The 16,988-nt window shown below is 47.3% G+C and overlaps 1 protein-coding gene across 4 annotated transcripts in view; it reads left to right on the top strand.

Moving 5' to 3' along the window:
* The window catches only part of CARNMT1 (carnosine N-methyltransferase 1), a 35,888-nt gene that overhangs the window by 7,615 nt on the left and 11,285 nt on the right, over window positions 1-16,988 (top strand). For 2 of the 4 annotated variants that reach the window (XM_040988769.1, XM_040988768.1), the window contains exons 1-3: window positions 9,098-9,278; window positions 14,937-15,132; window positions 16,397-16,560. In XM_040988769.1, coding sequence (XP_040844703.1) covers window positions 14,944-15,132; window positions 16,397-16,560 — 353 coding nt within the window. In that variant the 5' untranslated portion in view covers window positions 9,098-9,278; window positions 14,937-14,943. Of the gene's footprint in view, window positions 1-352; window positions 360-9,097; window positions 9,279-14,935; window positions 15,133-16,396; window positions 16,561-16,988 lie in introns of those variants that run through there. The other 2 variants (XM_040988767.1, XR_005884750.1) reach the window with 2 other exon arrangements.

The raw sequence follows: 16,988 nt of genomic DNA, 5'->3' as shown, positions 1-16,988 counted from the left end.
CAGAGCATCTTGTTATCTTGCCAGGGTGGGGTGGGAGAGCAGGACTGAGTAGCCGGCGTTAGAAATGAAACTACTCAAATAATGTGGGCAAGAAGTGTGTCTTTTTGGTTACTGTTAATGAGGATGCATCAGAAATTTGAAATAAAGAAGACCGTTTCTGAATGTACTTGACTCTGTAAGTTTTCTACATCGAAGCAGTGAGGACTAATACTGGCTGCATTTTGAAAGATACACTTTATGTTAGGCAGGTGCAATCTTCCAGTCTCTAGTCTCCCTGCATTAGAATGCATTTACTGTCGGAAGCTGTCATTTTTTATCACAGTAATCACGGGAGCAGGTGGTCATTCTAAAGGAGAGATTCGGTCCTGACAGCTCGCCTTTTAAGGATGTGCCGGTGATATTACACAGAGCATGAAACGGGGGAGCAGTAACAGCTGGTCCAATGTCATGCTCCTCAGAGCGAAGACTGAAAGCAGGGATGGTGGCTTGTCCCAACCCAGGCAGCAAGCAGATGGTACAATCAGGGACAGGCCACAGTTCTGCTAACTCACCTGCACGGACACAGGGGTTTTCATTTTTGAAATAAAGAGTGCATGAAAACTATGTCACTTTTCCCCGCCAGCCTTGCAGGAAGTGAAGTGTGGAGTCTGGAAAGGCAAGAGCTGTGTCAGGGAAAAATGAGGCTTGTGTTTCCGGCTAAGTGGAGCCTGGTCAAGAAGGGAAGCCAAGAACCGAGGTGAGCCTTGGGTCAAGGAGCAGCGGTGAGCTGCAGGGAGTTCCGTGCCAGTTCGTGTCAGTGTGCTGGTTCTCACCGCCCTCTCAACATGGAATCTCAATAACATGGAAATAAATTTTTTTTGAAAAGGCAGGCAGTTGGCATGGTGGTTAAGATGTCTCTTAGAAGCCCCACATCCTGGGCCCGGCGCGGTGGCGCAAGTGGTTAAGGGTCCTCGCTTTGCACGCCCGGGATCCCATATGGGCGCCGGTTCTAATCCCGGCAGCCCTGCTTCCCTTCCAGCTCCCTGCCTGTGGCCTGGGAAGGCAGTCGAGGGAGACCCGGAAGAGGCAGCCTGTTGCGCTCACTTGGGGAGTGAATCATCGGACGGAAGATCTTCCTCTCTGTCTCTCCTCTCTGTATATCTGCCTTTTCAATAAAAAAATAAATAAATCTTTAAAAAAAAAAAAGAAGCCCCACATCCCATATTGGAGAGCCTGGGTTTGAATCTCAGCTCTGCTCTGAGTGTGAATGCTGCAAGCTGAGAGCCTCAGAGGACAGCTCAGGTGTGTGGTCCCCGCACTGATGACATGGATTGAGTTTGTGCATTTTGGGGGTACTTGAAGAGTGAACAATGAGCGGTGGCTCTCCCTCCATCTCTTTGTCTCCAACTGTCTTTCTGCCTTTCGCATATAAAGAATAGATTCCCACTGCGGTAGTGCTGTGAGTCAAGTTGTTAGGTTGCCGTTATTGATGCCAGTATCCCATTTAAGAGCACGGGTTCCAGTTCCGGCTGCTCTGCTTCCCATCCAGCTCCCTGCACATTCTCCAGGGAAAGTGGCAGAGAACGTGACGCCCATCCAGAGGCCATCACGGAGTGCCAGCCTGCTGGCTTTAAACAGGCAGTGCCAGCTAACGCAGCCACTTGGGGAACGAGCCAACAACTGAAAGATCTCCTTTTCTCTCCATGTCCCCCACATTCTCTGTTACTACACCTTTCAAATAAATAAGTTTTTGAAAAAAAAATTGAAATAAAGGTAAGACTGTAACAGGAAGAATAGGCATTGCTTGCCATGTCTGCGCACACAAATAGATGACAATTGCAGCATCTACAAGAGTATTCAAGTCTGAATTTCTTACCTAAACTTCTATGTAGGAGGACATTGTGACCCTAGAGGGTCAGCGAGCACAGCATTGCAGTTGATTGGATAATATTTGCATGAGAACAATCGAATGGTTACCTTCTGTATAACTGACTTATAATCATTTGTATGAGAACAGTTGAGTGGACCGTATGTGAATGAGAACACTTGGCAGAATATGCAAAACAAAAGGAGTTCCAAACGAGAGTAAAGAAACAGTTGGTACATTTTGTTGCTAAGCTCAATACCTCTTCTCTTAACCAATGTAACCCTCAGTGTATAAAGTCTGATGCCACTAATAAACTTCGGCTTTTGACCATCAGTCAGGGTCCATGCGTGTCATTATCGGCTCCGTGCACCAAGTCCATCACTGCGGGACAGCGACACTTCTACGACAGTCACACTCATAAAATCATAAGCATGATAGCAATGCAAAAAATTACTCTGCATCCAGATTCTATTGAAAAATCTCTGTGGACTCTTCAAGCTTGCACAAGCAAGTTCCTGGAACAGCCTGCTTGCAGCCATGATTCCCACCTTATTATGTATCCAAACCTTGTGGAGGACTTGTTACAACAGTTGGTTGGCCTCAAACCCAGAGTTTGAGACAGGCCCTAGAACACGATTTTTACCCTGATATTTATTTTATTTACTTACTTCCTTGTTTACTTACTTGAAAGGCAGAGTTCGAGAGAGTATGAGTGAACGTCCATCTGCTGCTTACTCCCTATATGGCCTCAAGGCCAGTGCTGGGCCAGGCAAATTCAGAAGTCAGGACTTACACTTGGGTCTCCACATGGTGAACAAGGCCAAAGTGTCTGGTCCATCCTGTGCTGCCTTCCCAGGTCGTTAGCAGCGAGCTGAGTCACAAGTGCAGTCACTGGGGGCTGAAGATGGGGGAAGCATCGCAGGTGGGAACTCTACCTGCTACACCACAATGCTCGCCCCAGTATATGCCATTAAAACAAAAAAGTTGGGCCCTGGTGCAGCTAAAGTCTTTACCTTACATGTGCCAAGATGCCATATGGGCGCCGGTTCTAATCCCGACAGCCCTGCTTCCCATCCAGCTCCCCGCCTGTGGCCTGTGGAAAGGAGTCGAGGACAACTCAAAGCCTTGGGACCCTGCACCCATGTGAGAGACCCAGAAGAAACTCCTGGCTCCTGGCTTTGGATCTGTACAGCTCCAGTCATTGCAGCTGCTTGGGGAATGAACCATTGGATGGAAGATCTTCCTCTCTGTCTCTCCTTCTTTCTGCATATCTGATTTTCCAATAAAAATAAAATAAATCTTAAAGTTTATTTCATTAGTTTGAAAGGCTGAGAAAAAGAGAGAGAGACAGAGATCTTTTATTCACTGATTCACTACCCAAACTGCAGAAACAGCCAGGGCTTAACCCAGCAGAAGCCAGGAGCTAGGAACTCCAGCTTGGTCTTCTAATGGGTGGAAGTGGTCTAAGCGCTTGGGCCATCATGTGCTGCCTTCCCAACCAGGGAATAGCGCAAAAGAAGAGCACTGGGAACTCAGCCGGCGCCCATGTGCAATGCCAGTGTCACGGGCAGCAGCTTAAGGCACTACTCCAAATGCCAGCCCTCGACCCATCATAACACATTCCTATGTCACATCGACACTGGTGACCAGGGATCATACATTCAGGGTTCCCACTGTACAGCTGGAAAATAGAGTTTGGAGACCCAGAAGGGCCTGCTGAACTTTCCTCCGAGCTCTTTTTTCCTACCCAGCAAGCTTTTAATTGGGCTTATTTTTCCACTATAATTACAACAGCAGCAAAAACAACAACAGAACTCCACTCTTGGCACTTAGCATCCTTTGCCTTTCAGGGAGTGTTGTGCTGCCTGAGGAAGAATGGTCAGGGGATAAGCCAGAGCCATGGCTGATCATGCTGCAAAGTGAAGCAACTAAGTGGGAACTCATGGGACTGAAGGAAAACTTGGGTTCGTTTCTTTTTTTTATTTAAGATTTTTTTTTTTTTTTATTTGCAAGGCATAGTTAACAGAGAGAGAGAGATGTTCTACCTGCTGTGTTACTCTCCGAATGTCCCAAGCAGCTTAGACTGGGCCAAGCTAAAGCCAGGAGCTTCTTCCACATCTCCTATGTAGGTACAGGAGCCCCAGGCCTCAGGCCATCCTTTTCTGCTTTTCTGGGTGCATTAGCAGGGAGCCGGATCAGAGGCGAGCAACCGGGACACTATGGGATTCAGGCATTACAGGCTGTGTGGTTTTAGCAGGTGTACCCCAATGCTGGCCCAGAAATCTGGATTCTTGTTCAAACTGTGACATTTGAACATGAGCACACCATTTAACTTCTTCAAACCTAAGAAGTCTAAGCTTTTTTCAGAATTGAATTCATTAATCTCTACCTCATCATATTTGATGCTAAGTATTAAGGAGTTTCAAGCATACAAATGACAACGCCTGTTATTAGTTCTGTATTTCAGTCTCAACCTTCTTCACTTCATCAAGCCTTAGACCGTCCTTAAGATCAAATGCATGTTATGAAATCGTCTGAGAAAGTCTCAAGGTCCTGCAGCTAATAAAGATGTTAAAGCGTGGCTAGACAGGTTTGAGTCCTTCACGGTGGCTACAGGTGAGTCGCCCATAAACTCTTGGGGTTTTTTAAAATTATGATTCCTTAGCCTTCAAGGCTTTCCTTGATAGTCATTTAAATTATTTTCACCCTACCAAAAAAAAATGGATGGGTGTGGTAGACCATATGCTATATCTCCTTCAGGACTTGGAACCCGGCATTACAGTGCTCTCCAGCCTTTGCAGAAGAAAACAAGTGAATCTTCCAACTTGCACTTCTCATGTCCTTCCTCCTGCCCCAGGACAACTTAATGGCAGTCGTAAAATTGCATCACAACTCTACCTCCTTCCTTTCCCTGTTCACTCTGCCCTACACAAAATCCCATATGGCAAATTAATAGGGCCGCCTGCCCCAAGCCAGAACCAGCTTGTCAGCCGCATGACTGAGTTATCTGGGAAGTGAGTCTAACCCTTGGGAGGCCTTTGGGTGACTCAAGCCCAGCTCATACGTTGACTTAAACTCCATGAGAGACTCACTGGCAAAAAGTCAGCTAAGCAACTAGCAACGTCAAAAATCCTAACCACACAAGGAATGTAAAGTGACCATATTTTCACTTGCTAAACTTTGCGTAATTTCTTAAGTGACGTTAGATAATGAATACACAGTCCAAATTATTTTCAAAGGCTGATTGGAATTGCTTTTCTGTCACTCCCAACCCACAAAACTCTTCATGGGGCACCTGCTAGGGCAGAATCCCGTGGGATGTGTCCTGGACATCTACATTGTTGAAAAGTTTTCCAGATGATTCTGATGTGCAGCACCCCCTGGGAAATCTCTGTTTTATTTGGGAATGTAGCTGCTTATCATGTGACTGTCACATATCAGCTTCCAATCAACTACATTTCCATCTTTCTTCCACGGCATACTGTGAGAATTAGGCCCAAATTTTAGGTCAATGGGAGCTCAGACATAGTTCTCCAACATTAGGGAAACAGGAGGGGTTTTTTTGTTTTTTTCCTATCATTGCCCATCTGTTAACAGAGAAATGAGCAAATAAAGACTAACTTTCACTACTTTCTCTGCAGGATTCACTGTTCCAAGGGAGACGAGAGACAGTTTACGTGAAAGAAACCTTAATTGTAGGAGGATTTTACAGTTGCTCCCTTCATATTCTGTTCCCAGCCCACCCTTATCCCCCAGTCTCAGACATTCCGATTCCTTCAAGCAAAGATTTAAGCAATATTCCTGAGTCCATATGAAAATTCCTTTTTACCCAGACGATGAAGGCAATGACAAGATACTGACATTTTTGTCTAGTCACTCATAAACTGAATTCCCAAACCTGACACTGAAACACCAAAGTCAGTGAGTGACTGAGCAGTTCTCTGTTCCACCAGGCACCTATTCAACCCCTTAGCACAGCCACTCACCAGGAGATTACGATTATAAACCCTTAGTGAGTGCTCAGCGTACCAGTGAAGATGCTCCTTGGGATGCCTGGATTCCGTGCTGGGAAGCCTGGGTTTAAGGAAGTCCAGACTCCACCACACATTCCTTCTTCCTGCGAAGGCACACCCTTGGGACAGTGAGTAATGCTCAGATAGTTGATGCCCATCACTCATGCGGGACACACCGGTTGAGTTCTCAGCTCCTAGTTACTGCGAGGCTCAATCCTGGCTGCTAGGAACTGCTCTCATCTGGGGAATGAACCAGCAGATGGGAAAAATCTGTCTCTCTATTTTAAATTGACAGCAATTTTAAAACTATACCTACTGTACACATAAATTACAAATGAACTTTAAAACTATGTGTATATATATATATATGCATGCATGTGTATATAATCTTATTAGAAAATCTGAATGGCAAAGATCACCAATTCAAAGAACAGTATCTAACTCATACCCTATCCCAGCAACCTCAATACATTTCCATCTCCAACCCACTTGTGGAGCCAGTCTCCCCAATCCTATTCTTTTTGCTTTGGAAACATTAAATTCAGACTTTGCCCTGTGCCTATAGCCACAGCGTTTGTTCAACCTGCCTTCCTTTGTTCCCTGCTGAGTCCGCCCAAGCAGATTCTTCGCCAGTGGCCTTGACAATAACATTTTCTCCGTAGCCAGCCGACTCCACACTCCAGAGTTGTCTTGGCAAGCTGTGTGATACCACTGCCTCAACTGCAATTGTGGTAAGGCTGCAGGGGCCCTCTGGGACGTGCACTGACAGATGTAGCATTGTTGCTCAAAATAGAAGTTTTATCACCTGAAGTCTGTTTTCTCTCAGCTCTTCATGTCACCTTCCTCTTCACCTTGTTCATGTTGCTATTCTCCCACTAGGACAAAGACCTCCGTGTTTTCCTAGCCAGAATTAATGTGACCTTTTGGTAATTGCCATAGTTAGAAAGTTCCCTCCAAAGTCTATGTTGAAATGTAGTTGCTGCTGCAACACACACACTTATTTTTTATATTGATTACATAGTTGATCAGGGTGGGAAGAATTGAGGTTTAGGGAAAATTGGGTGAGCTCATTGTTTCCAAATTTGCCATTTCTTCTTGTTTAACATGTACATTTTAGGAGGTGAGAGGGACCTGTAGCTCTGTTCTGCTCAAAGTGTCATTTTTGCTGGAGTGCAGTAGTTATCTTGGTTTATGCAGTAGTGTGTTTGTGACTTCATGCGTGAATCCGTTGTTTTGCTCTTCTGCCATTTCTGCAGCACAAAGTCCCTCACCAGGTACTGGTGCCATTTACTTGAACTTGGCAACCTCGAAAGTTCTGTTGTTAACCTCTTGCCATCTAGCAACAGAGTTGGACTAAACAGTAACGTTTCTCAGAGTTACTTTGAGCCTCATCAAAACTTTTCTCTCCATTTATGGCAGGAAACACAATTGTGGCTAATTTCTAATTGGCTGCAGCAGGTGGTTCAAAGAAGGGCACATGACCCAAGCTGGTCCAATGAGAGCTCTGTTTGAGCCTGCTGTTGAAACTTTGAAAAAACAATGGAGTTTGGCAAGTGCAAGAAATGAGTGTTGGGTTCCTGGCAGTGTGATTGGAGAGTCTATACCTATCTATGCCAGAGTTTTCTTTTTTAAAGAATTAGAAACGACGAATCCTTCCTTGTTTCCTTTTGGTTTAAGCCAATCTGAGGAGGTTGACTCTGAACAGGTTGCTCTTAGTTCGTTACCTCCTCAAGTGAAATCCATTCCTCACTTTGCATCTTTTATGTCTTTCAAATTCTTCTTCCACTTCTTAACTCAAACTATGGCTTTTATTATTATTATTATTACTATTATTTTCATTGGAAAGGCGGATATACAGCGAGGAAAGACAGAGAGGAAGATCTTCCGTCTGATGATTCACTCCCCAAGTGAGCGCAACAGGCCGATACTATGCCAATCCGAAGCCAGAAGCCTCTTCCGGGTCTCCCACGCGGGTGCAGGTTCCCAAAGCCTTGGGCCGTCCTCGACTGCTTTCCCGGGCCACAGGCAGGGAGCTGGAAGGGAAGCGGGGCTGCCGGGATTAGAACCGGCGCCCATATGGGATCCCGGGCGTGCAAGGCGAGGACCTTTAATCACTTGTGCCACCGTGCCGGGCCCCTCAATCTGTGGCTTTTAAAAAATTTTTTGAGAGGCAGAAAAATCACATTTTTCCTGCAATTTTTTTTTAAAGGATGCATTTATTTACTTGAAAGGCAGAGTTATATATAGAGAGAAAGTTTTTCCATCTTCTGGTTCACTCCCCAAATGACCACAATGGCCACAGCTGCAGCGAAGGCAGGAGCCAGGAGCTTCCTCCAGGTCTCCCACGCAGGTGCAGGGTCCCAAGGCTTTGGGCTGTCCTTGACTGCTTTCCCAATGCCACAAGCAGGGAGCTGGATGGGAAGAGGGAGTGCCGGGATTAGAACAGGCCCAGGGTGCTCCAGACAAGGACTTTAGCCGCTAGGTCACCGTGCCGGGGCCAAGGCAGCCACTTTCAGAGCCATGAGTTCACGGAGTAAAGCAGCAAAAACAGTGAATGAATGTAGAAAAAGAGGAAAGGTTAGGTCAAGTTCAGCTAATGGGTGCTGCCAAGTGCTTGGGGTCGTTGTAGGCTTAAACACGAGTTTTTCACCTGCTGCCACCTCCATGTAGGTTGGGATTTCCTGATGGTGCGTCCCATTCCTCTTACGTAATTAAAACTAGGAATGTATTGACATAGTGAAGTAAAAAAAGACTTGGCATTTGAAGAAGAAAGTTTCCGAATCAATTCACCAAAGCGCAACTTTTTCTTTCGTTTTTTCCGGTCCTGGGCTCAGTGCTTTAGCCCAAGATCATTCATTGGTTGCACAAGAAGCCCTTCCACGTGCGCGCCGCTCACAGGTGCCAGCGGTGCAAGCCCCGCCCAGCCGCGCCGGAGCCCCGCCCCGTCCCACCGGAGCCCCGCCCCCGCCGCAGCCCCGCCCCGCGTCGCCGCGACGTCGGCGCGCCCACGGCCAATCGCGGCCGCCGCGGCCCTGGGCGGGCCCTCGCGCAGGCGCAGGCGCAGGCCGCCGCAGCCCCGCAGCCCTGGCCGAGCCGGGCGCCGCCGGAGGCCTGAGGGCGGCGGGGGCGGAGCGCGCGGCGGGCGGCGGGCATGGGCGCGCCGGGCGGCGTGTAGGGGCGGGCGGGGCGGCGGCCGCCACTCGCAGGCGGGCCAGGCCGAGGGCCGCGGCGGCGATGCAGCGGCGGCGGCGGCCCCTTCCCGCCGCGTCCCCGCCGGCCGACGAGGTGCAGTTCTCGGCCGGCCGTTCGGGCTCGGCCGCGGCCGTTCCGGGGAGCGCCGCGCGCAGCACGGAGGAGGAGGAGGAGCGGCTGGAGCGCGAGCACTTCTGGAAGATCATCAACGCTTTCCGCTACTACGGGTGAGGCGCGCGGGAGGCTCCGGCCTGGGGGGCCCTCCCGGTCCCTGACCCGGATCTGGATCTGGGGGGGCCTCCCCGGTCACCGGCTCGGATCTGGGGGGCCTCCCCGGTCACCGACTCGGATCTGGGGGGCCCTCCCCGCTCATCGACTCAGATCTGGCGGGCCCTCGCCGTCCCCGGCCCGGATATGCACGTGGGGCTGCGGGTGCATGCCTTTTTTTGTTTGTTTGTTTTTCCTCCCCTTAAGCTGTTTAATGTGAGTCTTCCAAGGCCGCTGTAGGGCTGCCCAGACCCACTCGCCTCGGCTCACCTTGGCTTTTTGCGAGGGGCACTTTGAATGGTCTTTTTGAGCTGGTGGTGGGGTGATTATGGGCGGTGGTGGTCCCCCACCCCCCCATGGCTAAGGAGGGAAACGTCCAGAAAGGCAGCTTGGCCAGCCTGGCCCTAGATTCTTGGAGTCCGCAGATACGGATAGAATTCTCCTTTGGTGCTGGGTGTGCTGGTGCGTTCCTTATTGAGAATACCGATTCCCCCGAACTTCCACGTTTGCCTTTGAATAGCTTAGGCACGAAATTATAATTCCAAGACCTGAAAGGGACTTAACTGGGTTTTCCGGGAAAGAAGGACACCCCTGGAGCCGGGCGGCAGCTGCAGTGTGCGCCTGCAGTTGTGGTAGGAGCAGCCGAGCAGCTGAAGCTGACCTGCAGGTCCTTGGGCAAACCTTGTGTCCCTCTCACTTGAGTGCTTTCTTTGATAGCTCACTGACCCTCTCAAGGACAGGGCCTGAACCTTCATTTATTTTTAGGTCAGTCATGCTTGGCATATGTTGTTGGAGCTCTATTTTTAACAAATAAAAACATAATAGCAAAGAAATACATTCCTGTTCCCAATCGGCTTGTCTTCCACTAATGACCAGCTTGTTACTCCTGTGGATTTAGAAACTCGGCACAAGTTGGAAGGTACTTAGTATCTGATTACGTTTTCATGGGCATTTTTGAAGTTCCACTATCTTGAGTAATTCACCGTGGACTGCATGGCAGAGGCGCCCAGAAGGAATCTGTGGTCTGAGTACTCTATTTCTCCAGGTTAGTAGCAACAAGAGGAAGGAGAGAGGACGTGAGAGAATTTGATGAAAGGATTGTGACTGGGAGAACATCACAAAGCTAAGTGGTAGATGCTGAAAAGCCTGATACATCTCGGTATGGAATAACTAGAAAGAACATGGAGAAATACTTTGAAATTACAGTGAACCCAGTTATCTGTGTGTAAGTGAACCTGGTTTTAACATTAGGACGAGTTTAGAATTGATTTTTGTAGATAAGCGGTGAGCTTGGAGGGGTAGCCGGATGTGAGAGGGCCTGCTCGGGACCTCGTGTTTTCACATCTGTACTCTTGAAAAGAGACTGAAAACAGTGTAATGCCAGAAATTTGCTTTCTAAATTTGAGGCTATGTTTGCTGCAAGCCTTCTGTACCACAGAGTGCCAGGCTTTGTCTATTCTGAGGTTTCCTGACTGTGCACTCCGCTGTCCACGACTGTGGTCACCATCTGTCTCATTCGACCTCTTTCCAGGGCTCAACTGGCCAGCCAGGTATAGCATTGTACTGAATGGCCAAACTGCTAGCTTTAAAATCACTGTTATGTGTAAGATACCTAAATACATAGAAGGATATTACATGTGAAAAACCACAGATTGTTAGCAACTTACCATTTGTAGGTAAGATTTGAAAAGGTTTTTTTTAAATTGAGAGCTTATTTTTACACGTAATGAAATGGGTGCTAGGCACTGTGGCCTAGCATGCTAATCCCCCCTGTGGTGCTGGCATCTCCAAAAGGCTGATTCTAGACCTGGCGGCTCCTGCCCTCCAGCTCCCTGCTTAGGTCTTGGAGGGCCCAAGACCTTCCACCCCTGCACCCACATGGGAGATCTGGAAGGAGTTCCTGGCTCTTGGCTTTGGATCAACTCAGCTCTGCCGTTGCAGCCAATTTGGGGAATAACCAGCACAAGGAAGACCTCTGTCTCCCCTCTCTCTCTTTGAAATCTGCCTTTCAAATAAGAAGAAACAAATCTAAAGTAAATTTAAAAAAGTAGGATGAGCAACTTGCTTGTGGTTACACCACCAGGTTGTGATGGCAACTGAATGAAAATTCAAAGTTATTCAGTAAAATTTATCTCACATTAACAAGCAGTGAAATGAGTAAGAAAAATCCAATGTTAGATAATGAAGAATGCTTTACCCTTGATCTTAGCCCAAAGGCCGAGAAGCGATGATGATGAAGAATGCTTTAAAATGAGTTGCAACAGATAAGTATATTTTCCTGTTTGGAATTTTTTAGACTGGTTCAGCCACTATGAGAATATGGTGTGGCACTGTGCTTGGCTCAGATCCTCTGGGGACCCGCCATGTTGCAAGTGGCAGGTGAACTGCTGACACCAGCTTTCTACAGGGAGTTGGGAGTGGAGAAACCATGCGTGGACTTTTCCTGAGGCTGAGTGATTTTAGAACTCAGGAGAGTGTGATGTTACATATCCCGTCATAGCAGGGCCAGCCACGTTTCTTCAAGAAGAGTTAGTAAATGTCTCTGATACTTGAGAACCTTTTTATAACTCTTCCACTCTGCCGTGGCACAGAAGCAACCCTGGGTATTATGCAAACAGATGGCAGTGACTGTGTTCCAAGTAGCCAGTGGGCCTGAGTTGCCCACCTCTTCCTGAAAGTACATTTATTGGTGAGAAATATTTCCTGAGTAGGCAATGTTAGCCTTAATTACAGTAGTATAGCAGGGCTGGATGGAGCGTGTTCTCTGTTTTGGTAGATGCCACCTGTCTTAAGGGCGTCCTTGGGTATTTGTGCCCAGCAGCTCTGTGTCCCTCCTATCCTGGGTAGCTCCTTCACTTTTGTGTCGTGAATGGACAACCCTGCTGAGCGTGCTGTAGCTGCCTTGTAACAGGGTCATGAAGCAATCTCCATGGAGAACCTAAGTGCTGCCTTCCGGGTACCCTGCACTTGAGTGCTTACCTTACGTATGCTGAAATACGGAGGTTCAGGATGTGTTGTAGGATCCGTCTGCCTGGGTGGGCTTGGGCAGCCTGTGGCAGTGCTGCCAGGTGGCAGACCCCCCCGGGGACCTGTGAGAGAGATTGGAATGTTATGTAAAGCATCAGACATGGGTAATTTGCAGGTAACAAACAGAATTTTAAACATTTCTGGGCTGAGGATAGCACTTGGAGGGGGGATTAAGAGAAGAGGCAGCTGCTCAGTGTTAGCTGGGTAGGAAGCAGTTCAAGGTTGTGTGGGGCCTGAGGCGTTGAGTGCCCAGGAATCCTAGGAAGGGGATTTTGTGAACTTGTTTAGTTTCAGGAGCGCCTGTTCAGCTGGCTGCTCTGCTTCTGAAGTGGCTTCCTGTGGCTGTCTTCGGGAAGGTGGCAGGTGAAGCCCCAAGCAGTTGGGCCGCTGCCACTGATGGCAGAGACCAGGCTGGAGTTCCTGTGTTCAGCCTTGTCCAGCTTTGGCAGCCGATGGAGGGTGACCAGTGGGTCAAACATCTCTGTCACTCTGTCTTTCAAAAATAGGGGGCTGGTGTTGTGGTGTAGCACATAAAGCCACTGCCTGAGATACAGGTATCTCATGTGGGTATCGGTTCAAGTCCTGGATGCTCCACTTCCAGTCTAGCTCCCTGTAAAGTGCCTGGGGAAGCAGTGGAGGACAGCCGGCCCTACCTGTTAGTAGCCATTCGGGCAGTGGTCTTTTGCACCCTCTGTAACTCTGCCTTTAGATAACTATAGATACAGTAAAAAACAAAACAAAAAACCTTATGCCTTCTGACTTAGCAAATCTACTTTTGAAGTTCTTTGCCTTTTTTCCCTTAAAATACTGTCTTCCGTGGTCTCTGTTGCTGTAACTGAGTATCTTAAGCTTGGTAATGTGAGGAAAAGGAGTTGTTAAGCTTCTAGTTTTGAAGGAATTCAGCATGGTCTCAGGGTGTCTGCTTAGAGCCTTCTTGCTGGTCATGAGCTCGGACCCAGGCGGTTCAAGCAGGGGGTTCTGAGTGTTGTGGCTCAAGATTTCTTCCTTATAAAGTTTTTTCTTTCTTTTTTTTTTTTTCCTTTTTATTTGTACTTTGAATTTTTTGGTACAATTATATAGGGTCTGGGATTCCCACCTCCTGCTTGATTTTCCCCATGTTGTTACAGTAGTATAGTCCTGCATGAGCAGTCGGAAGTCCATCAGTCTGTTATTGGAATGTGCCCCGACATTGCCGGTACAGACAACGCTACACAGTGCAGCCCTTTTCTTAGAAAATTACAGTTCTTTTGGATTAGGCCCCTTGTATTTGGACCTCATTTAACCTTAATTGCCTCCTAACGATCTATTTCCAAACACTGTGAGTGATTGTCTACCCTCTGAGTACTGGACAACATGGATTAAATTTCAGTGTGGGTTTTTGGTAGAGGCCAAATGCAGTCAGGCTTTGAGTCCCAGAAATTCAACATACAGACAAGTGGAGGTAGCTCAGACTGACAGCAGGTACATTTTGACCTTTATAGTTTGGGAGAATTCTTTTGATAAGAATGAAAAATCTCAAGTGCTTGTCAAGCTTCAGTGTGCATATTAATTACTTGACCCTTGCTAACAGGTTGGCTCCAGCTCAGTAAAGCTCAGATGAATGGGGTTTGATGTTCGCATCAAATGACGGGTTCTGTGTAGCACTTTGTGAAGATGCCAGAGTAGCTCAGGTGCAGAGTGTCTTGGCATCCCTGGTGGAGTGTTGAGTGTGAGCAGCTGTTGTAGAGTTACTGTAATTTATGCAGCTGACTGGCAGTGCCCCATTGGGTGTTTCAGGTTTTTCAGTTACTTTGAACAGTTTGAAGATTACTCTTGCTTCAGGTCCCCGTTTGGTGGGAATGTTAGGAGGGTGATTGCCAGGTCACGGAGTGACCTGTCAGGTACCAGATGATGCTTGCGTAGGTCATGCTGAGCTGTTCTCTGAAACGATCATATTCATGTATGTACCAGTCATCTGTGTATAAATGTCCTAACTATGACACACTGTTAGTAATGTTTAATATAGTTAGGCTTTTAAATTTTGCTCACCCATTTAACACAAAATGCTATTTCATTGTGAATGTTTCTGTAACTTTTAATAATTAAGTTGGTTTTCTGATTTTACAGATAGCTAGTCCCCCAGAGTACTTTCTGAATTATCTGGAAACTTTTTGATTGCAAGCCAGATCATGTCAGTTCACCCTTTGGTTAGTGCGTTGTTACACTGACTGTTTTGGGGTGCATTGTGTATTCACAGCAGCATCTTGCTGCTTCATGGTCAGAAATCTCCGCAGCTTTCAGGTGCTTCTGCTGAGAGCAGTTGCAATCAGAAAAATAATTTCATGTTAGCTGATTTAATGTTGTTTTCTCTTCTCATGGGTATGCGCACTTTTCCTGGTTATAAATCATTTGTCTCTTGCTTAGTCGCCTGCTGGAGGTCATGCGATAAAGTGAAAGTGCATAGAACTGTAAGCTGCTAGGCTTGGGACACCAGCAGACTGTTCTAGAAGCCGGTGCACAGGGGCGTGATTGCACAGAGAGACAGTGGACAGTAAGACTGGCCTCTGCTGAGAATGCCTTTGCCAATTTACAAAACGCCTTTTGTGTTTTAGCACCAGTATGCACGAGCGAGTACACCGAACAGAAAGACAGTTTCGATCACTTCCAGCTAATCAACAGAAACTACTGCCTCAGTTCCTTCTTCACTTGGACAAGATCCGAAAATGTATTGATCATAACCAAGAAATGCTGCTGACCATTGTGAACGATTGCGTACATATGTTTGAAAATAAGGAATATGGAGAAGACGTATGTAAAGGCTTCCTTTTCTTCCTTTCTATTTTGGGATGTTTTCAGACCTTTTATCTTTGTGGATTTTATTTTTATAATCTTGACACAGCTCATTTGCTCTTTTCAGAGTGTCTCTTCCTTCTGTATCATATTGATTAGGCTTAAAGGTCCAATATGCAAAGACCAGATTCACAAACAAAAATAGTTGTTGGGTTTTTGATATGGTATTTTACATGTTCTAGTGTTAGAGCATTACATTTGTATTCAGTTTTATTAGGTAAGTAAAATTCATTTCCCATGCTAAACTTATTTTTACAACATATCTATTGATGTTTATGTTTTAACAAGCATTTTTCTCTCAAGGGACTGGCCATAATAGGAACTGAAGTATCATTGTATTTGGAGGATATTTTGGGGCCACTTGAGTGGGAACCTCTTGGCTACTCCATGGATGACCTGAAGGCCCTTATTTCCTCTTTCAGGAGAGAGGGGGTGGCCCTCGTTGTTACAGCAGATAAAGCCACTACCTGTAACTCCAGTATCCCATTTGGGCGCTAGCTAGTTTCCCTGTTGCTCTGCTTATGGTGGCCTAGGAAAGCAGCAGCAGACGGCCCAAGTGTTTGAGTACCTGGCAGCCACATAGAGTAGAGGAAATTCCTGCCGTCAGCTGGCCCAGCCCTGGCAGGCATCCAGGGAGTGAAGCAGCCACCCAGGAGATGTGGAGGAGGTTCCTGCCTTCAGCTGGCCCAGACCCGGCAGACATCCAGGGAGTGAAGCAGCCACCCAGGAGATGTGGAGGTAGTTCCTGCCTTCAGCTGGCCCAGACCCGGCAGGCATCCAGGGAGTGAAGCAGCCACCCAGGAGATGTGGAGGTAGTTCCTGCCTTCAGCTGGCCCAGACCCGGCAGGCATCCAGGGAGTGAAGCAGCCACCCAGGAGATGTGGAGGTAGTTCCTGCCTTCAGCTTCAGGGAGTGAAGCAGCAGATGGAAGATCTTTGTCTGGACTTTCTAATAAAAGCCAGCTTAGTTCTGTCCTCTCCCAAGGAATGGCTGCTTGATTATATGATAACTTTACCAAAAAGGGGCCTTCATCCAGTGAGGGTAGAAGTGAGACCACCAAACTCCTTGACTTAGGATCTCAAGCTGCCCTTGACCGCCTCCTGGGCTGGCCAAGAGCTAGGAAGTTACTGGCTGGGCTGCTCTGTGGGCCTTGAGAGCACGTCTGATGAGTCTTATTCAAAAATGATGACTTTCTGATGCTAGTTGATTCATCTTTCAACAGGGCAGCGGGAAGATCACGCCGGCGTCCACATTTGACATGGACAAGTTGAAGTCCACACTGAGACAGTTCGTCAGGGACTGGAGCGAGACGGGGAAGGCTGAAAGAGAAGCCTGCTACCAGCCGATCATTACAGAGATTCTAAAAAGCTTCCCCAAAGAGAGATGGTAAATGCTGCCTTATTTTTACAGATGTGTAAACATGGAGTTTTCCTGAAGACATTCACACGCTGTCCTGTTCTAGAGTTGCTGTGTGTTTGGCATATGTTAGTGATATGTTTGTCACTGGTTGCTTTGTGTAAAATTGCAGATTACATTTTGAATAATTTTTGCTGTGGTTGTTGTAGGAAGTTCTCTACAAGTTAAATAAGGTTAGAGTGACTGCTTCCAATCGGTATGAATCTTTAGACTTTGCTTCTGGGAAAGTCAAAAAGCTACACACATTTGGTTCTCCTTACAACTAGCTTGGCAGCAAGTCAGGCTCCGCACCCTTGAGGGTCGGTTAGGGCCTTTTTGTGCCATAGACCCTGGGCTGTCTGAGGCCTGGGACATGCTTTTCAGAATCCCATTCTTTATTTTCTTTTTTTCCTTTTTCT

The sequence above is a fragment of the Ochotona curzoniae genome, unplaced genomic scaffold (assembly GCF_017591425.1).
Source record: "Ochotona curzoniae isolate NIBS_2020 unplaced genomic scaffold, NIBS_Ocur_1.0 contig_50, whole genome shotgun sequence".
NCBI classification, from domain to species: Eukaryota; Metazoa; Chordata; class Mammalia; order Lagomorpha; family Ochotonidae; genus Ochotona; species Ochotona curzoniae.
The sequence above is the reverse complement of the archived record's forward strand: the minus strand, read 5'-3'. Positions and strand labels throughout refer to the sequence as shown.